Source organism: Amphiura filiformis, chromosome 11, assembly GCF_039555335.1.
Source record: "Amphiura filiformis chromosome 11, Afil_fr2py, whole genome shotgun sequence".
Lineage (NCBI taxonomy): Eukaryota > Metazoa > Echinodermata > Ophiuroidea > Amphilepidida > Amphiuridae > Amphiura > Amphiura filiformis.
Window position 1 is genome coordinate 46420968 of NC_092638.1, and position 22443 is coordinate 46443410.

Sequence of the window (22443 nt, forward strand, 5' to 3'; positions counted from 1 at the left end):
CTTGGTTGCAAATCATTGGACATTGACATCATTTAATATACACAGATCCAGACTCTGAAGACTCAAGAGTGGCAAAGAGTATGCAACCTTCAAGTAAGTAACAGGCTTTGCAGATAGGACATGTTTTTGGTCAATGGATCCTTTACAAAAAAAAAAGTATTAAAATTTTTGGGTGCATTCCGGAACTGTCGAATGCAAGTTACGCAACACACACACCCCCAGACAATGATAGCATGCTATAAATTATACCAATGATGCATTCAGCATGATTTGCTCCACACCAACACCCTCAATTTTTCTACTTTTTGCATGATTGTAATACCCAATGTTGTACTAAAATACCATGTGAAAGACACCTGAAGTGCCTACAGTAAAATTTAAGTTTTCAATAAAACTAGGAATCTCAGGTTTTATTCACCCGGGGGGGGGGGGGGCACTTCCTTAATGGATATGCATCATGTGCCTTGGGATAGACCCCTATTTCAAACCGGCTTGTACCCAATGACCCCCTTTTTTTGTGTTATTGTCCTACCTAATACCCAATGACCCCCTTTTAAAAAAAATCAGGTACTCAATGACTCCCCTTTTTCTATTTCCTGCTACCCAATGACCCCCTTTTTATTCCCAAAGTTAGGCGGTATTTGTGTTTTAATGGAAGTTTCTTTTTCGCAGTTTTGACACTTAATGTGTAGTCAATGACACCTTTTTGGCAATCTTGTACCCAATGACCCCAATTTTACAGTTTGTTACCCCAATGGCCCCCTTTATTTAAAGTTTCATACTGAATGACCCAATTTTTATTCAGGTTGTGAACTGAATGACCCCATATTTTTGTAATTGTACATTGACCTGAAAGCCCCTACTTTTAACATGGCCGAGGCACATCCCTGCCATTTCAGATAGGGAGTTACTCGGGTATTCACCCTTATCACCGAGCGAGTGATGGCTGACACAACTTGTGCATGTGCATCATTGAATTATTGATGTACCGTATATGAACTGTGTGCATATCGCTCTTCTTCTTCTTCTTTATTAGTGCCTCCCTCATATGTATGAGTATTATCGCACTGCGTACAGACAAGCTGTACTTATTTTTTACTCTGGAACCTATAGTAGATGAGTGTATTTTTGAAGTACAGTCAACAGTAGGCCTACCAGGATGATCCCCTGCTCTTTTCGAATATTCATCTTACATCTTATTTCTATGATTCAGCTGCGTGAAGCTCAATAACAATCGGCGAGCTAATACACGCATTGACAATAATTATACGGTACTAAATAGGCACTGTAATGTAATATTATGATTAGTGAAAACTAACATTTTGTGGAAAACAAATGAGAATCTTTATAGAAATCACACATTATTGCTTTAATAAATTCCCTAAAGTTTCTTACTCAGCCCAGTGTATATCGTAGGCCTAATTTACAATAGTCTGACATTCTGCATGCACTTTTCCACCAGTGCATGCATAATATCCTACACCCCCGCCTACACCATGGCCCTGGGATACTATATTTCATATTGTGATGGACTGTATAGAAGTTCAGAATGAAAATTGCAGGATGCATCATGATTTATAGTTTAGTACCACACATTTATCATTTAATTACTAACTGTACACTGTTATCTTTATCATATGCAGCAAGTAAGACGATATTGCCAATTTTCAACAAGAAGAAAAGACCAAGACAAGCAATCTTTACTTACCCAAATAATGGAACCAATGTAAATTCTGGTGAGTATAAGACCGGCATTTGTTTTTGTTTTGTTTCACAATTTATCTACTGTTAAATCACAAACGCTGATGTCCATAATGATAAAAATGATGTTGAAACACCTCGCAACATCTTTTCCAGTCAGGGCTCAAATACTTTTTAGATTACGAGGCATAAAATAAAACAAAAGTAGCCCTCGTGTGTATTGTATTTTTTTGCCATTGACAAAAATATATATTTTGTTTTAAAGTGGGGGTGCTAACTTGGGGCATGCTGCCCTTTTATTAGCCCAGATATGTCCAGTAATAAAACAGAATATAGTGCATTGTGAATCACAGATTCTTGGTTCTAAAGTTATGAAGTTTTGTGATGTCTATTTTCTTATGTATTTTATCGTTTTTTACTCCATATTTTTGCCTTTATCTCAGTTTCAAATTTGCTGCCTTTGGCCTCCATGGACCAGATCATTTCATATTACTCTAGAAGTAAATTGTGCTGTCTGAGACAGGCATTGTTGACAAATGACAAACTAGTGTTTGCTATCTACTGCTGATATATACAGGAACTGATGACATTATAATTCTTATTTGATGATGTATGTATTGTTGTTAGCATAGCTATCTACTGCTGATAGAAGTATTGATGACATATTAGTTTAAATAGTACGGTACTTTTAGTTTCTGTGAGTTGGTGACGTCAGTGTGCATTTGATTGGGCGCACACAGCACACATTTATATACTCACATTCAACTCGACAAATCTGCCTCGTTGAATGGAACAGTCCATACTTCACCTCGTGAAAATATTTTTACATGTTGTAACTCATAACCATTCAATATTTGTATACTAGAGTCACTGTTCTGTAGCTCCGGAAGCTCAAAAAGTTTTTTTTTTTTTTTTTTAACTTTATGAATTATTCATAATTATCCATCACAATATCAATATATTTCATAATTATATTTGTTGAATCTCTGTTATTATATTATCATATAGGAAATGATCCTCAGAGAAACTTCCAGCCTGCGAATTCGCCTGTGCCTGTGCAGCAACAGCCAGGATATATGCAATCACACCAGCCTCAAAGAAATCAGCAATCATATACCAACAGTCAAAGCTTCCAAAATAGGAACAATGCAAATACAGGCAGATCTTTCAAAGGTTTGTAAAACCAAAAGTCCTCATAGTAGAAATTTAAAAGGCAGCTAAGCCGGGCTATAATGACAGGGGGAATTTAATAATGGATGCAAACTGCAAATCATAATGGCTTTTAGGGCAGTGACATTGACTGAAGAGGTTTAAGAATATTTTAACCAACTGTGTAGATAAAAGTGCCAAGTCTAGCAAGTAGCCTAATTTAGAGGTTTTTCTGTTACTCGTACTAGAAAATTCACTGTAGACGAAAATCAAACCAATTTGTCAGCTGCCATATGTGTTCAAGTAATTTACTAGCAGTGCACATGCCCGGTGCACATGTATGGAGCATTTGTAATAGTAAAGCTTGGTAGTGTATAGGCAACTGACAAAATATAATAATGTTGATAGCGAATATTGATCTATCCTGTTTAATATGGGCCCCGGAATATGGGTAGGCCTAGAACCATGAGAACCTTTAACATAAGCCAAATTTGTTCTGACAATAGAAAATGGAATGTTGATCAAATTTATTGCCTAACACTGGATGCCATATAAACTAGATAGAAGGGGTTATTCAAAGCAGTAGCTAGGGTATGTGGGATGTGATGTAACCCTGCCAATCAGAAAAAAGTCCACTTTTTCTGGTAAAAATGATAAAAATCAGCCCTTTTTAAAAGAAAATGTCACTAAAAAATCTTCCTAAAATGAAATTTAAAATAAAAAAATTTCTGTGGCATAGTCCAGTATATAGCAGACCAATTTACAACTAAGCTTCGTTTTGCAATCAGCAGGTGCAGGTGCCCCATCAAGTGCAGGTGCCCCACCACAGCAACCTGGCTTTCTGAGTCAATCTAACTATTCAAGGGGGCAAACCAATGGAAGACAACAGATGGCACCAAATAAAAACACACCTCTGATGCAACAGCGACAGCAGCATCAGCAAACTTCTAGACAGTCTCTTGACCAGCCAAGATATAACCAGGCACAGTATGGAGGGAGTGCTGGAGGAAGTAGTCATGCCATTGGAAGAGAAAATATTCAACAGCATAGGTTAGTTCGTCATATTTCAAAGCAAATCAAATGCTTATGATGATGGTCAGATTGGCCATGAATTTTGAATATTTTGTATTTTGTGTTGTTTTTTTTGGTTGTTGTTACTGGGAGGATTCTAATCTCTGTCAAAGTAGGGATATATTTATGGTGGATCTGAAAAATGTCATATACAAAATCGTACTTAAAAGGTACAAATGATCTTAAATACATATATCTCCATAAATTTGAAGATTTGATCAAGTGGATAATGACCGTGCATCAGTTGTTTTGAGGGTATTGTGACAAATTTAAACATTTTGCTTTGGGACGGAGGAATACATTCTGAGGTCCAAGATAATTTTACGCAATATACGAAAAATAACTGAGGCAAAGTTCGTAAAAAGTGCATAACCGTCACTTTTCAATTTGTGTAATTCCATTCATCATAATTATTTGTTTTGAAAACAAAATACAATTTTGACTTTATTATTCATTTTCCCTTTAAGGTTAGCCGAGAGTTTTTCATGCGCTTGATTTCAGAGGCGTAAGTTCATAACAGAAACAGCCATGCAGAAAATGAACAAGCGTGCATCGGGACGTAGAGGCCTACTTACAATAGAATATCGATCCACGGTCAAGACATGAAAAGGCTATGAAACTTGGCTTAGCTCGTGCCCGGAGCTCGGATGCCGGGGGTGCCACAAGCCGTTTTCGGCAATTTTCACAAGTATTTTATAAATTTTAAAATTAATTGGGGTCACTTCGTCAAGCTACGCACTGGAAAATGTGTTGATTTTGAATTTATAGCCTTGATATCTTTGATGAAATCAATGCTGCTATTCCCCTGATTACAATTATTTGTAAATCGAATTTGGGATGAAAATCAACAAGACAGACTTAGCAGGCCTACACATTTCTGAATTATATAAAGTGAAAAACAATCAATCACGATTCATTGCACTCAGCGAATCAATCAAATAAAACTAAAAAGAAAGGAGCAAGAAAGAATAAAGAAATAGTGAAAAAGAGAAAGAAAAAGAGAGAGAAAGAAAAAGAACGAAAAAGAAAGAAAGAAAGAAAGAAACAAGAAAGGGAGAAAGAAAAGAGGAAAGAAAGGAAGTAAAAATGAGAAAAGAGAAAAAAGAAAGAAAATTCAGCCACACGGAGACTCGAACCCACAAAAATAGTTCATACTAGATTCCAGGTCCAACGCTCTATCCACTCGGCCATCGATCAGCTTACACGATTGCCTGTTCTCAAAGCGGATGATAACTATAATTGGATGCAATAATTTACATGATTACAATCGCGTCCGCATTATGGCTCTTAGAATAAACACGCATGTCGGCGCTGAAATTTTGAAGCGAACCGATGGAGGAAAACCTCGTTTTTGCAAAACTAGCTTCAATTTGGAGTGAAAATCAAATGGAATAGCAATTGGCAGAATGTTGAGAAATAATGTAGGTATTCAGATGTCTAAATTAACGTCTCGTAATCAAGATATCGATAATTTCACAAACCAGCTTTTTCTCAAGCAAATTCTCCAAAATTTTCCCCAAAGCGGGCTTTTAAAATTTAATCGGTACTGTATTTGGTTCTTCCCCATGGCAACATTATTTCTTTGATCGATTTGTAATACAATACTGAAAAAGAAGAAAACAATCGCTTTCGGTGTGGATTTATACGGAGCGCACATTTGAAAAAAACCTCATGGAGCGTGTTTTGATCTTGTGAACATGGTGGGTAAAAATGCTTTAAACGAAGGATTTTCTAATTTATTCTAATAATTTGTATATAACACACACAAAAATGTTAAGCTACATCCAATGCACCAACATTTCACTCGCTGCGATATTTGATTACTGAGAAAACTCTGTTTTAGAGAAAAACTTTATACGTCTTTTATACGTTTTTTATACGTCTCTTTGTGTAACCTTAACAAAATGAATAGCTGGTCCACTAGCAGAGCTGCAGCAACCAATTACAAAGCGTCAAATATGGTAGTTGTGTGTCGTAAATTGTTAGCTGGGACATGCTTGCGTGACGAATGCCATTGTAGTTCCATTTCCATGCCACACACAGGGAGATCATTAATGTTACACGAGGTCCACTGTGGTTTATTATTAACTGTGCATCGCATTCGCGTTCTGGCGAATGAAGAAGTTTGAGTGGGTCTCATGCCGGGGTCTCATGCATCGCATATATTCATTTTGTATAAATACATTAAATACATTAGGCCTACAGTAGATATAGGCAATTCTTTGACTTCTACTGAACAATTTTTTTCTTTTTACATTGTATAATCAGATCAACAACACCGCAAACTAACAGCCAGGGCAGATCAAACTTCACCCATAATGCCACTCCTACAAAAAGACAATATGCCTCTTCCAGCACACCAAACCAGAGTAACCAGACAAGATCTTTCAATGGACAACGTGGAACTCAAAACACAGAACCACAGACTAAAAGGACATTTATCCCAAGCAATAATAGACCAGCCTTGCTTCTGCCTTTTCAGGTAGGTCGGAACCCAAAATATTTGTTTGTGCACGGTGGCAGAGCAGTACAAGCTCTACCTTGCAATCGGAGTGTTACGAGTTCGAGCCCCAGCAGTGCCATCATGTTGTGCACTTGCACTTGGGCAAGGCGCTTTACCTCAATTGCCTCTCTTTACCCAAGGGTGAAATGGGGAGCTGTTAGGAATAATGTCCATTGAGTGCCGCCCAAAGGTATGAGCATGCCTTGGGCATTGTACATGTTGTATGGCAGCTGACATGTTCTAATACAGCGGAATAAATGTAAATTGCTTTGATACATGTGAAAGGTGCGCTATATAAATGTCAACATTTTTTTTATTGTGTAAATGCACACTATTTTGCTGATATCTGTAACCAAACAAATTTCAAAAAGCTATTTATAAACTTAGTCCCATTGTCTCAGGCAAAAAGTACTGGTCAAATTTGGTCCCATTGTTTCCAGCAAAAAGGACTGATCAATCATATTTTGCTTGAATGAACCCAATAGCATAAAATACTTGGCATTTTGCATTAAGCTTAGTAAAAAAAAGTTTTATAAAGTCAATTGAGTCTATCAATAACACAAATAAAAGTCTGTTAAAGAAAAATGATGACTCAAGAAAAATACTGATAAAATTAATTTGGAAATATTATTACATCCTTTTTAGTATTAGAGATTTATTCATACAAAACTGGCTATGTTTTCCTGTTTTCAAGCTTTTTGTGGAATTTTTTTTGAAAGTTGATAGAACTGGTCTAAAGATCAAGTTTGGATCCAATGCGTCACAAAAAGTGAACCAAATTAACGACATTAAAATTATCCTAATTTTTCACTATTTTCACTGCAGGTCACTACACATTGTGTACATGTAGCATACACAGTGGCCATATTTTGTCATATTTTGGATGAAATGGCCATATTTAGTGCAAAAATTGTCATATTTTGGGTGTAAATTGCTCTGTTTGGGACAAAAATCACCCGTTTTGAGCAAAATCACCCATTTTTGCTGCCCCCAATTTCAATTTAGCGCTCCAGAAAAAATTCCTGGTGCTGCCACTAATAACAAGGCATGATTGAGTAGTTACTGCAAAGATTCCAACAGCGCCATGTGTGTGTGTGTGTTACTGGCGGTGTGAAGCTTTACAACAAGTGCACACACTGAGTGTTCAAAATGGATTAATAGAACCCGGGGGGGTACTCAAGTTTGGTTTTGGTAGGGTCGTGCCGCTGAGAATTTGAAAGTGGACCCATAAATATACCAAATTGATGACCTTCGAATCTTAATTCAGCTTCAGATTGCATTGTCTAAGAGCATTGCAAACATGGCAGGAAAAAGTGGGCAATACGGGAATCTCATTGCAGGGAAATTTTAGGTTTTATGTTTTTAAGTCCTATGCATCGAAATGTATATTCAACCATGGATGTAAATCCCTGGGTACAGGGGGACATGCCCCAATCTTTTGGCAATATAACCATTTTTTGTTCTTTTCAGCCACTTTGTGACAAATCAGGCTGAATGCCCCCTACACACATTTCAAGATAGATCCCTGTTAAACCTACAAACCATACTCAAAATTTTCTTAACTCTAACAATCTTCCACGCAGGTACCAGGAACAGAAGGCAAAGATGATACTACAACAGCACCAGTTGCTGCTGCTCTTGACAAAACAGTGAAGATACTCACATCCAGTATTGAAGGCATGAAACACTGGTCCCAGTATACTGACTCGGTTGGGTTACTTCTGTTTGAAATGTTTGGTGAGTATGCCCCTGTAATAATAATATTGTTTGTTTTGGCAGTGAAAAAATAGGAAGGTCAAAAAAGTAACCATAAAACTGCCATAAGTTTTATTTCTTTGTGAAATCCAAAAAGTGTCTTCAGCTGAGCATATAGATTTTTACACCTTTGTAAATTCAACTAAATCCAGCCAGCCATAAGACTTAAACAAAACAAAAATTGTTTTGATTGGCTTAACCCAACCAACCTTAAAAAAAACCCACTTTCATTCCATTTTCAGAAAAAATACATATTTCAGTGGTGTAGCATTCAAAATGTAGCATTCATAAACTGCCAGAAAATAATGTAAAAAACTTCTAATTGAAAACTGCTGACATGTGACTCATTCCGCTTGATCATGTTACATTATATAGTTTACCACAAATTATTATTAGAGACCAAACATTTTTAATAACTGGTGTAGTAAGTACAAAGTCAACATCATTGGGTGATGTTGAAAGAGTAGTTAAAAGAAACTTTTGGTGGATGCATGTTATCCATGTTGCTGCTTCTCCCTAAAAGTATATAAACTAGTATATTGTCTTGTCCAGGGTAAGGTGGCCCCCGGTACAAAAACAAAGTTGCTCACCGATGGCATGAGCCATGTTAAAACCTTTACAGCAAACATATAGATGAATGGAGAGAGATACCCTACCGCCACAATGAAAATATGACAGGTTACTAACAAACTAACCTTTTTAAAATACCGTAAACGTACGCCTAATGGCGCTTTTGGATTCTTAGAAATGTGAGAGCGCCATCCTTGTAAAATCTCAACAGCATTAAGGATACGTGTATGTTAAATTGAGCAGCCTGGACATAATGACTCAGAAACAAATATCGTGACATGACCCAATACTTTAGGTCACTAGGTTAGTTGCTAGAGCAGCAAATGTTTTGGGGTTTCTTCAGGTATTCTTTCTCAAAGTGCCATTGGACTTAATTTGTAAATCGATTCCTACGTTATACCTAACTCATTTTGGTAAATCTTTTTATTAACATTGTAATTTCTTCATATTTTTAAAAATATTCTTCAGTTCAAAATTACACCCTTCTATTGTCTGACCCGTTAGCTCAGTCGGTAGAGGGTGCGCCTTGAATGGTGAATGGTTCTTGTTCGAATCTTGATTTCTGCCCCCACATTTATGTGAAGAAGCGTCAAGAAATATTTTTGGATTTTGTCCCCATTTTACGAATGAATATTGTGAATTTTTTAAATTTAATTTTAATTTTCTTATTTTTTTAAGATAAATAGGCACTGCGAACAAACGGCAACAAAAACCGCTGACAAAATTTGCTCCACCTGCAACCTATCAATGCGTGATGACCTTTGAAAAATAGAACGGCCTCAATGTTTCAAATTGTGTAACCACATTACTTTATTCATTTATGCATTATAAATGATCAGCTATTTTTTCTTTTCTTAAAAGGATCGAACCCAAGTAGATCAGACCATTGATCATTATAACTATCAGACCACGAAGTAGTTACGTAACTCCGTGATGGTATCGGAACCAAGCACTGTTTGTATGGCGATCATTACGATCACGCTATTTTGGTATGCCTTTTTTTGTGTACTGATTGTTTCGATCGTGGTTCATTACTTAAGCGCGTGATCCCGTTGACATAGTAACATTACGTAACTTCGATACCGGGCTTCGATACTGAATAGTTGTTGAGTGCAGATAATATGGAAAGCCATTGGGGTATTTTGTGCCTTCCAAAGCGCCTTATAACATGTTCTCATTGTGTTGTGGAATCCTAGCCAGTATTCAATGATAGCTATAGAGGCCTTATGCGTTTATCGATTGGCTCCAAACAAAGGATTTGAACCGGTTTCTTCCCGTAATCATGGCGCAGTGCAGTCCATTCAATCAAATGTTGTCATCAACCTATTTGATCGTAGTGTATTTTGTTATGTGTGTGAGACGAACTGTCGCGGTAGAATGCTTTTGTTGAATGCATTTGAGTAGTCCGCCATATTTACGGGATGATACGTCATATGCACAGCCTCTATTCAATTGGTCGTTGTATGATTTTGTTCGTTCACTCATTCAAATTTTATTTATATCATTTGAAGACTGAGCCTATTATGATACATCCTCCGTGGAACAGTTTCAAACAAATATAGCTAGGGATTATTGGGGCAGAGGTTATCTTTTGAATCCTCTTAGAGGGCTGTCATTTTTTTCGGAAGGGGAGTCCCAAATTTACAAAAAGTCTGCGTCAATAAAATTGCGCACCCCCTATTTCGGCAACAAAAATTTTATGATCCCAAACCCCAAAATTGTATTGAAATCAGTCTTTTTAAATAAAATAACACACTTTCTGTGGTCATCGTGTGACTCCCTACATTTTGGTCATAAAACATTTTATGACCCCTCCTATTATTCTTTCCAAGACTTTATGACCCCGATATTTGGGACCCCCCCCTTGAATAAAATGATATACTTCTTATGACCACTGATGCATAGGCAAGGACACTCATGGCAATTGAAAGACTTGTCGCTACGCGACAGTTCGTCTCACACACATATGGTCATTTTCACGGTAAAGGGTGTAACTTTGGATTTTTAACATTTTAATCCGTGGCGTTCTAATAAAGCCACAGAATTCCATAATTTTTTTGGCCACATAAGTCATCTAGTTAGCAGCTACCTTGGGTAGCATAATCAGCTTTGGGAGTTACTGCGTTCAGTTTTAGCAGGCTTAAATGTACTTAATATTGCCATTTGAAAAAACTATAAAAAACAGTAACATTTTTGTAAAACCCTGTGTTTTCTTCAGTTAGTTCATGGATAATTTTTCTTATCCTGAAAGTACAGTCATATGTTCAGTAAACACTGCCACATTAGATTTAATTGTGAACGGCCCTGTATTTTTGAGAACCGGACTTCGATATTTGTCGTTTCGGAGGCTTCATTTTCCGTTAACAATTGTTAACAAACTTTGTGGGTGTAGCTTTGGTTCATAATTCTTGGTTATTTCTTCACTTCTTCTTGATTTATAACAGTTGTTATCTTAACTTGAAATGGGTAACAAAAATTAGCCGATTTGCAAGCTTTTAAAATTTTTATACAATCTGGACTTCAAATAGCCGTTTTTCGTTAACTTTTTGAAGCCTCCGAAACAAACTGTTCAGCAAGCTTGTGCAAATATAAATAAAAGAGCTCATCCAATCTATTTATCAAAATGTAGCAAAGTAGATCCTCAAGTCACATGTTTTTAAATCGTGGAGATATATATCACCGTTTGAAAATGGGACCCAATACAAACTTTCCGTTAACAATTGAAGCCTCCGAAACAAATGAAGCCTCCGAAACAACAGTAAACTTAATTATCATCTATGCATATCTAAATTGGTGTGTTTCATAATGATATCTGCATTGTAATTATTACTTGATATGTGCAGAATGTCATAAATTTAAAAAAAATTGACATTATGGTTAATGTTTGAAAAATATACTGATACCTTAAAAAGCCTGTTTCGGAGGCTTCACATGCAAAAAACACCATACTTAACAAATGGGTGAAAAAATTAATGTGTGATAAATCTACAATATCTGCCGCATAGAATCATTGATTCAATACACACAAGAAAATAACAGCTTAGATGATCCCAACACTGTTGTTTTCAAAAAAACTACTTCTGCAATGTTTAACAATTGTTAACATGAAGCCTCGAAACAAAAAAAATGACTTGCTGTGATAATTTAATTTTTGTCACAACTGAAATTCAATACTTAGAAGCAAAGCATGAAAATTGGTAATTGTGATATTTTTTACCTATTTTTTATGTCAACTTGTAGTAGTTAGCTAAATATTTTACTTTTATGATCACCTGTGTTGTTAACTGAAGCCTCCGAAACACAGATCGCTTGAATTGCCAATTCTAAAAATAACTCCAATTTCTGTGAAACTTGGCTGGGAGGTTCCTTTCATCAAGTAGTATTTGTACATGAAGTTAGACATTCAAATTATTTTAGGAACCCAATTAAAACTTAAAAATATGTTTAAGGTTTGGAAATTTCCATTGTAAATGACACTTGATGTTAAAAATTTTCAAAACTGCAATTACAAACATAGCAAAACATGGTATAAAATTTAACTTATATCTGTTGACTTACTTTGGAATGGAATTTCACATGTATTCCAGCTTTCATGTCAAAATTTTCTGAGGTTATGTAAAATACATTTTTTCTTAGATTTTAACCAAAATGTTATGCAAATGTCAAATTTTTTATTAGAAATCAAAAGGTTTAAGCCTTGAAACATTATTTTACTTGAATTTAAGTTGCTTCTATGCATGATTTCAGTAAACAGAAACATATTTAAGTGGTTTGAAATTTTGACCCTAAAAATCAAAAGTTACACCCATTACCGTGAAAATGACCATATAACAAATGCCTATACAATCAAATAGGTTCATTACAACATTTAATTGAATGGATTGAGTTACTCTAAAATGAAACGATAAAAACAAAGAATCATGAAAAAAGACACATACAAGATAAAATAATAAAATTATATAAACAATGTTAAAGATAAAATCAAGAAAAAAGAGAATAAAATTTCCTCAAATCAGAAAAAAAAATCATTGACAGACATCATAATCTATCAGAAATTACTGCATGAGATTCGAACCATCAATCTCCTCCACAAGTTCTCTTTATCCTCGCACTATAGTCTAATGCTCTGCTCACTGGGCCACAACGTATCAGGTGAATGATTACCGCATTATCATGAACAAGTTTGTTCGATCTTGTTCATAATTGTATGTGTCGATAGGTGTTACCCTTTAACTACACGTACCCTTAATGATCAGTGATAATAGTCGGCTTTTACAGGGATGGCGCTCTCTCATTTCCATGAACTCCATAGCGCCATTAGGCGAACGTTTACGGTAGTTTACTTTATTTCTACCACCTGAGTTTATTTTCATAAACATCAGGCAGCTACGGCAAAAACAATTTAAGCCTTCCGGACCCGACATCAATAAATATCTGCAAATTCTCCTTATACAGAGCGGATCAATAGCTCACGCCCGCAGATAGCCTTTTGAATAAGTTGTAACCCACGTTTTACGAATGGAAACCCACTTTGGTCAAAGGTTTGAAAGAACTGTCAACTAGTTCAAAAATATTATCAAGGAACTAAGACTAATCAAGGAGTTGCTTTGAAGCTACACCATAAATGCATCCAAAAACGTTTCTATAGGCTTGACCAAGTGTTTATTGAAATACGTAAACGTTCGCCTAATGGCGCTTTTGGATTCTTAGAAATGTGAGAGCGCCATCCTTGTAAAATCTCAATAGCATTAAGGATACGTGTATGTTAAATTGAGCAACCTGGACATAAAGCCTCTGAAAAAAATATCGTGACATGACCCAATACTTTAGGTCACTAGGTTAGTTGCTAGAGCAGCAAATGTTTTGGGGTTTCTTCAAGTATTCTTTCTCAAAGTACCATTGGACTTAATTTGTAAATCGATTCATACGTTATACCTAACTCATTTTGGTAAATCTTTTTATAACATTGTAATTTCTTCATATTTTTAAATATTCTTCAGTTCAAAATTACACCCTTCTATTGTCTGACCCGTTAGCTCAGTCGGTAGAGGGTGCGCCTTGAATGGTGAATGGTACTTGTTCGAATCTTGATTTCTGCCCCCACTTTTATGTGAACAAGGGTCAAGAAATGTTTTTGGATTTTGTCCCCATTTTACGAACGAATATTGTGAAATTACACCCTTCTATTGTCTGACCCGTTAGCTCAGTCGGTAGAGGGTGCGCCTTGAATGGTGAATGGTTCTTGTTGAATCTTGATTTCTGCCCCACATTTATGTGAAGAAGCGTCAAGAAATATTTTTGGATTTTGTCCCCATTTTACGAATGAATATTGTGAATTTTTTTTAATTAAATTTTAATTTTCTTATTTTTTTTAGATAAATAGGCACTGCGAACAAACGGCAACAAAAACCGCTGACAAAATTTGCTCCACCTGCTACCTATCAATGCGTGATATATTCCACTGCATAATGACCTTTGAAAAATAGAACGGCCTCAATGTTTCAAATTGTATAACTACATTACTTTATTCATTCATTTATCCAATATAAATGATCAGCTATTTTTTTCTTTTCTTAAAAGGATCGAACCCAAGTAGATCAGACCATTGATCATATAACTATCAAACCACGAAGCGCGTGATCCCGTTGACATAGTAACATTACGTAACTTCGATACCGTGCACATAATATGGAAAGCCATTGGGGTATTGTGTGCCTTCCAAAGCGCCTTATAACATGTTCTCATTGTGTTGTGGAATCCTAGCCAGTATTCAATGATAGCTATAGAGGCCTTGCCTTTATCGATTGGCTTCAAACAAAGGATTTGAACCGGTTTCTTCCCCGTAATCATGGCGCAGGGCAGTCCATTCAATCAAATGTTGTCATCAACCTATTTGATCGTAGTGCATTTTGTTATGTGTGTGAGACGAACTGTCGCGGTAGATGCAATCATGCTTTTGTTGAATGCATTTGAGTAGTCCGCCATATTTACGGATGATATGCCATATGCACAGCCTCTATTCAGTTGGTCGTTGTATGATTTTGTTCGTTCACTCATTCAAATTTTATTTATATCATTTGAAGACTGAGCCTATTATGATACATCCTCCGTGGAATAGTTTCAAACAAATATAGCTAGGGATTATTGGGGCAGAGATTATCTTTTGAATCCTCTTAGAGCGTGTTTATAGTGAGACAATCTTTCCGTTATTTAGCTAAACTACCGCGTAGTCTAGATTTGCAATGGTTAGTAAAACATAAACAAATATAGACTGCGTGGCAGTCCAGCTAAATACCGCATAATCTGGCTCACTATAAACACGCTCTTAGAGGGCTATAATTTTTTTTGGAAGGGGGGGGTCCCAAATTTACACAAAGTTTGCGTCAATAAAATTGCGCACCCCCTATTTCTTCTTGTCTTTTTGAATAAAGTAACACCCTTTCTGTGGTCATCGTGTGACTCCCTACATTTTGGTCATAAAACATTTTATGACCCCCTCCTATTATTCTTTCCAAGACTTTATGACCCCGTATATTTTCGAATAAAATGATATACCTCTTATGACCACTGATGCATAAGCAAGGACATTCAAGCTGAATTGAAAGACTTTGTGGCACGCGACAGTTCGTCTCACACACATAACAAATGCCTATACAATCAAATAGGTTCATTACAACATTTGATTAAATGGATTGAGTTACTCTAAAATGAAACGATAAAAACAAAGAATCATGAAAAAAGACCCATACAAGATAAAATAATAAAATAATATAAACAATGTTAAAGATAAAATCACTGAAAATAGAGAATAAAATTTCCTCACATCCTAAAAAAAAAAAAATTAACATACATCATAATCTGTCAGAAATTACTGCATGAGATTGAACCATCAATCCTCTCCATCCTCAAGACTACAGTCTAATGCTCTGCTCACTGGGCCACAACGTATCAGGTGAATGATTACCGTATTATCATGAACAAGTTTGTTCGATCTTGTTCATAACTGTATGTGTCGATAGGAATCACCCTTTAACTACACGTGCCCTTAATGATCAGTGCTAATAATCGGCTTTTACAGGGATGGCGCTCTGTCATTTCCATGAACTCTATAGCGCCATTAGGCGAACGTTTACGGTATTTACATGTATTGAATATTTAATTTGTTACAGGAATCTTAAATTCAGCCATTTCTACAAATGATTCAAGCACAGCCAAATTATTCAATCTGAGAGAGGGACAACATTCTCAAAGATGTATCTTTTATGAAACAGTAAGTGACTCTGCCAAAATAATTCAAAAAATATTTTCTGATTGTTACATACAAGTTCAGTTTTAAGTTTAAAGATGGCCAATAAGGAAAATACACTACAGTATACTGTAACTTCCTTAAGTACAACAATCTGTGAACTGAGCCTGTTGACCAGGGGCGGACTGGTGGTTTTAGGCGGCCGTGGCAAATTTATTAAGACCGGCCCTATTACCCAAATAGAGCGCAGCGAGCCAAGTTGAAGCGTAGCGATCAGCACTGATGGGGTCCAGGGGCCGCGTAAGGGCCCCTGGTAGGGTCCAGGGGGCGAAGCCCCCGGACAACTAAGGGTTTTAGCTATTCTAGGGGGTCAGGAAGCCCGGATTTGACAACGATTTCTGAAGCCAAATTCCATTTGTACAGACTTGAAATATTCTTTATCCATTGTCACTCACTTGCAATAATCAAGATCAAACCAACAGTTATTCAATTTATAAGTAGTGTGCATGTTTTATGTTTTGACTCATTTGCACACATATGCTATATAATTACATCTTTGCAGAACTGTGTTATCATATCGTGAGTATATTCAATCATTAAAAATTGTTTAGGCCTACTGGGTAAAGGTTAATAGCAACTTTTTTAAACTATTGCGATTTGGTAGTTCACAGCATCTAGCAAATTGCATTGACCATTTCATAGCGAGCGTGATAAAACTCCACAGTGGCGTAGATCAGTGTTTTTGACATTGGGTTGGAAAAATATTCTTTTGGCGACATTATAAGTAAAGTTTATTGTACAAATGTGCGCGAAGCGCACAGACATTTTTGGCATATTGAAGCTAAACTGGTGATGATGCAGTGGAATAGATTCGCGCGAAGCGCGCAAAATTGGACACTTTTTAGGCTAAAATGGCCAAATATGAGATTGATTTGGTCAGAAACTCACATAGGCCTACAGGTGTCATCATGGGGGGGCTTGTATGGACCATCCCCCTTTAAAAATATTTGAGGGGGGATTTATCCCCCATCCCCCGGTATCTACGCCTATGAGTTGACACATCAAAAGGGAAAGAAATTGGTTTGAGTATTGAACTGGGTGATGTGGCTGTAAGTATTATGTAATGTAATCCCTGCATTACAAGGAGCACCCTAGCCCAGAGGTTTTCGAATGATGGTCTAGCCGGCCGTGCTAGTTTTGACAGCTGATGGTGGTCCGAAGGGCCAAAGGCTGGGAGGGGGGCACTCACTAAAAATGAGTGAAACGATGTGCGTGCAGTGCGGCCACAACCCACATTAACCACCATTTTTCAACTCCCTCTCACTCAATGACCACTTTTTTATTTTTTTATTTTACTGAATTACTGAACTCCTCACTCAATGACCCCTATTTTTTCTTTTCCTGTCACAAAAAGACCTCCCCTTGTAAAGAATTTTTGACAAATTTCTGGTAGTCTTTCACCGTTGTTTCTAAAAAAAAATCCCATTTTGATCACTTTTGAAAAACAATTATCAAAAATTTGTCAACTTTTATATTTTGACCCAAGTTTTGTCCCAGTCTCACTGAAAGAACCCCCTTGTGAGGCCTCCTTACTGAATGACCCCCTTGGTTATATGGCGTCGAAGCTCTCACCAAAAGACCCCTATAGCATGTAGGCCTATAGTTCCAAACTGGTGTCCCATGTCCACACATCCCCGTCACACGAAAGTCGAGTGCCCCTATTTCTACAGGCCTTAGGCCCTATCACTATGCAGACAAACAGCGGGCACACTGTGTAGGCCCTTATATTACTCACCCCCCTCAATGATCCCCCTCCTTTCTTCTCTTTTCCTTTCTTTCTCCTATGTCTGCCTAATACCAAATGCCCATACCGGCCCTAGCCTCATTCCAAGAGCCGCAATGAAATACCAATATTCCATTGACAGCCAGCCCAATATTTTGCTGTTGGCTTAAAATTTAAAAATTTTACTGTATCGCATCTAGAGTATTGGCCTTTTGCTGTGTTTACTTTCTAGAGAATTGATTCAAAAGGCCATTTATAGGTGATCATGGTGATGCTGTGACGGTGTACTAGTGGCGGCCTATAATAGCTTAGTGCCAGGGCCTATACCTTAAGCCCTAGGGCCGATGTCTTAGGCCTTACGCCTTCGGCTCTCGGACCTATGCCTCAGGCCCTAGGGCCTATGTCTTAAGATACTCCTTCCCAATTCTCTCCCCTTTTCTTCTATTTTCCCTTTCATTCTCCTCTTTTTCCTTTTCTCTCTTTCTCTTTTTTCTCCCCTTCTCCTTTCTTTTCCTTTTTCTTTCTTTTTCTCTTCTTTTTGAGCAACCGGCCCTGAGCGGCCCAGAACCAAGCGGCCCATGTGGCGATCGCCACAACGCCACAGTGACCAGTCCGCCCCTGCTGTTGACTGCTTGAGAGTGACTAGCAGAACTAGTATAGCATCAATTCCCTCATAAATGCTATTAACCATGTTAACTCAGGACTACAGATTTCAGCACTTGTAGCAAGATATAATTTGCAGTTGGTTGGTCAAAAATTTAGTTCAGTTTTAGTTCTCAATTTAAGAAGTGACCGATATGTGCCTACCTGGTTCGGGGAAATAGGGCCTTTCACCATTGTTTAAAAAGAGGTGGTCATTGGATATAAACAAATGAAAAAAAGGGGACATTGAGTATAAATTTAGAAAAAAGGGGTCATTTGGTGTAAAATTTTGAAAAAATGGCAATCAGGTAGAAAATTAAAAAAATTGAGGAAATTTCAATATTTGTTTTCTAAACTTACAATACAAAAATAAGAGAATTTGAAAGTTACTGCATTATTATATGTAATTGTTATTATGAAAGTCCAGAAAAAAGGGGTTAATGGGTAGCCAAACGTTAAAAAAAAAGGGGGGGGGTCATTGGGTATGACTTTAAAAAAAGGGAGTCATCAGGTATATTCAACTTCAGAAAAGGGGGCTTATTTACAGGCCATCACTTCATAAGTAGAGTGCTCCAGCTAGAAGTTTCACACATGAATGAAAATAATTATGTTAATTTTCAGAAATGATAGCAATTAAGGCGGTACGAAAGGCAAAATCAAGTTGCTCTGATTGAGATTAAAATAGACTTGTTGCAGAGAGATATGCAAAATAATCTTAATTCAAAATTTGAGCCATCGGACAAAGCGGTTTTGAGATATTGCTGTTGAAAGATTCTTTGTATTCTATTGTTTTTATTGATGAAGTTAATGAGGAAAATTGGCATAATGTGCTCATTAATATTCATTTTTGCCAATATTATACCAATATCTTATGAATAAACCTTCATACTACTTTTATTTTATATGATTTTGACATGAAACTTTGCCAATGTGTTTATATGGGCTAAAACATTAACATGTGATTTTCCGCCCATCTAATTTGCATATTTGCATAATTAATTAGCATTATACTTAAAGCTAATTAATTATGCAAATATCAATAAGAATACAAAGAAGGATTTAGGTCATAGAGACACATTGGCAAATTCAGTCTTAAAGGTAAAAAGTAGTATGAAGGTTTTGAATAAAAGATTAGGAAAATTTGGCAAAATTCTGCAACAATGAATTTTCCTCATTTTATTTTAATCAATCAGAGCAACTTGATCTCAAAAAATTTTCACTCACCTTAAAGCAACATTTTGCCCACTACAATGCTATGTCAGTTCTCTTGTATCATTTACATTAAAGCCTGGGTTCAGAATCCCGCATTTCACGAGAAAAATTGCCATATTGTATTTATGAGTATGATACAACTTGGCCATATATATTTTCAGAGTTGATATCAGGGAAAACAAAATTCTTTTTTTTTTTTTAAAGGAAAAACAGAAAACCAACTAAAATCAGGTAGAACTAAAGAAAATTTTAGTGGCCAAAGGGAAGTTATTTCTGTAATTTTTTGCATACATGTATAAAACATATGACTCTCAACCGTACTCTCCACAATCATTCAGCTCTAAGCACTAAGTAGAGTGCATATTTCATACTTTTGGAAAGAATTGCATGAAATCCTTCTGTCCCTGGCCTTTCTGTGTGGCATACCTTTGCAATATTTTTAGCATAAAAGAGGTCACACTATGCACAAGTAAATTAAACATTGTTTTGGAATTCAATCTAATACTGGAACTTACTTTTTGCAACTATTGCTACGTTGCGTCTGGAACCACCAGACTTCATCAGGCAATGACCCGTTGGACTGGTCACGTGATAGATGGCAATAGGTATTGTCCCGATGGCCCGGTCCCATGCATGAGATAAGTGAAAGCGGAGTCCTCCTTTCTTGTTTAGTGATGGTTGCTCAATGCATTCCCAAATGGCTTTCCCGAACGCATTGAGCAACCATCGCTAAACAAGAAAGGAGGACTCCGCTTTAACTTATTTCATTCTTGGGATGACTAAGAACATTCACTCATTTAAATTAAACATTATTTTGTTTGTATAATGGACAGTACTTCTTTGTTACCCACTGTGTAAACTTAATTTTCATGTCTATTTCATTCATGACAGGATCATTATCTTCAACGTCTGACAAGAGGTCAGTGGCTTCGATGCGTTGGCAACCTGGACAAGAAGACTGGTCTATTCCGTGTAGTTACAGTACGTCCAGTCAGTCAACAGGAACAGGCTACATACAAAGCTATCATTGTAAAATGTGATCAAGCTATGAATGAAAGACTAGCTGAGATGCAAGAACAGTAAATGATTATTGGGTCGGCTCACACCCATATCCTATAGATGTGTGTAAGAATTATCCTAAGAGGATTCAACCGGGTGGGTCAAATCTAACGGAAAAAGTGACCTTATGTAAAAATACAAAAATTTGGTATATGTGACCAGATCTGGTCCAATCAGGCTAAAATAATGAAACTGATATTTAAACAAAAAGTGAGGAGACAAAAAACATAAGAAAATGGACTTATAAAAGGTTCATAACTTTAATGCAATCAAGTATTCAAGAGACCCGGGGATTCAACATCAGTAATAAGGTATTGAGCAAGTTAGTAATGGTAGTAACTCAATTTTCATCAAAATTTCCAACTTAAGCCTGTGTGGATCAGATTGGGTCACATATTTGAAGATGCATAGTTTTAAGTTCAGTTTCCCAAACTTTCCTGCAAAATATATAAAGGAAAACCACAAGAAATTTGTACGTATTTTATAGTAACAAGGATTGGTATTTTAAAAGATTTGTGTGTGACAAAACTAAAGGATTGAAATCTCTAGTTATGGGCGAGTGCATAAAAATCTGTACTTGCTTTTCTAGCAACTTAAAATTCAAGTTCAAAATCAATCAGAATTGTGTATATACTGTAATTAATACTAACTTTTAATATTCAGAGAAAAAGCACACAATGTACTGACTATTAAAAAATATTTTTTTTGTTTTGTATTATAAAGCAGGCATATACTATTGAAACATTGTTTAGAGTCTTGTTTACTATTAATGTAACTGCATTTTAAATTTCTGTACCATTTAATTTAATGAAGTTCAAAATGTATACCAAAGATGATAGTATTTAAAGAATTGTTTATATTATAGTAGAACAGTTAAGGTTCTAATAGAAGAAAACAAGTAACGCCAGAATATTGTCTATTTGTAAATACAGCTATATAAAAAGAGGTAAAATAGCCAGGCCAAGATACGGCTTGTAATGAGATACAGAAATTTTAAAATATTTAGATTATAATAAAACATATCATATATTGTAATAAGCTTGTACAGAGATAAGAGATATCTATAAGCTCAGAACACTGAAGAGCAGCAAATTTTATCATAAGATTATTTATAAAGAGTATAATGTGGACTAGTATTAACAAATTAATAAATTCAATAAATTTAAGCCCAGGACAAACAAAATATCTTAAGCATATTTATTGTAAATGTATGTGTGTCTTAATCCCAGTCCCTCATTTTGGTATATAGAGTACCGAAGTGTGACGTCATAAAATTTTCTTTTTTGCATTTCAGCATTTTCATGACCATATTTCAGTAGAACATGATGAAAAACATGGAACCAGGCCATTTACAAATTTGGTGGGAATCAGATTCATGAGGGCCATATCTCGGCCCATCATGATCTGATTCCCATTGAAATTTGACTGCCTGGATGTTTTTCATCATGTTCTACTGAAATATGGTCATGAAAATGCTGGAATGCAAAAAAGTTTTTTTTTTTTTTTTCACTTCGGTACTCTATATATCATTTCATCCAAAATTGTTTGTCTAAATGTTAATGCGTCAAAAATGTTTTGCTCCGAAAGATACTGTCCATGCATACTTGGGTATATCAAAAATCATTTTGGCCTAATCCATGCAGATGAAAAATTTTCTGTTGGCCTAGAATATATGGGACAAAGTAAGGTTTGGACCAAAATAAAGTGGTGGGGGAATATGGTTGGCCAAAACTCAGTTGGCCGAAAGTACTT

At 36.2% G+C, this 22443-nt stretch overlaps 1 protein-coding gene across 1 annotated transcript; it reads left to right on the top strand.

The window, feature by feature from the left end:
* Positions 1-2: 2 nt before the first annotated feature.
* On the top strand, positions 3-20878 carry LOC140164026 (uncharacterized). The gene is made up of 8 exons (XM_072187302.1): positions 3-93; positions 1644-1736; positions 2710-2874; positions 3642-3900; positions 6190-6403; positions 8008-8161; positions 15919-16019; positions 20524-20878. The coding sequence occupies exons 1-8, from the start codon at positions 81-83 to the stop codon at positions 20713-20715; spliced, it is 1191 nt and encodes a 396-aa protein (XP_072043403.1). The 5' UTR covers positions 3-80; the 3' UTR covers positions 20716-20878.
* Positions 20879-22443: the final 1565 nt, after the last annotated feature.

Excerpts from the sequence above, each read along its gene's own strand:
- LOC140164026 (XM_072187302.1), top strand. Across the intron at positions 8,162-15,918 it reads ACTTCTGTTTGAAATGTTTG|GAATCTTAAATTCAGCCATT; the intron begins GTGAGTATGCCC and ends AATTTGTTACAG. Across the intron at positions 16,020-20,523 it reads GATGTATCTTTTATGAAACA|GATCATTATCTTCAACGTCT; the intron begins GTAAGTGACTCT and ends CATTCATGACAG.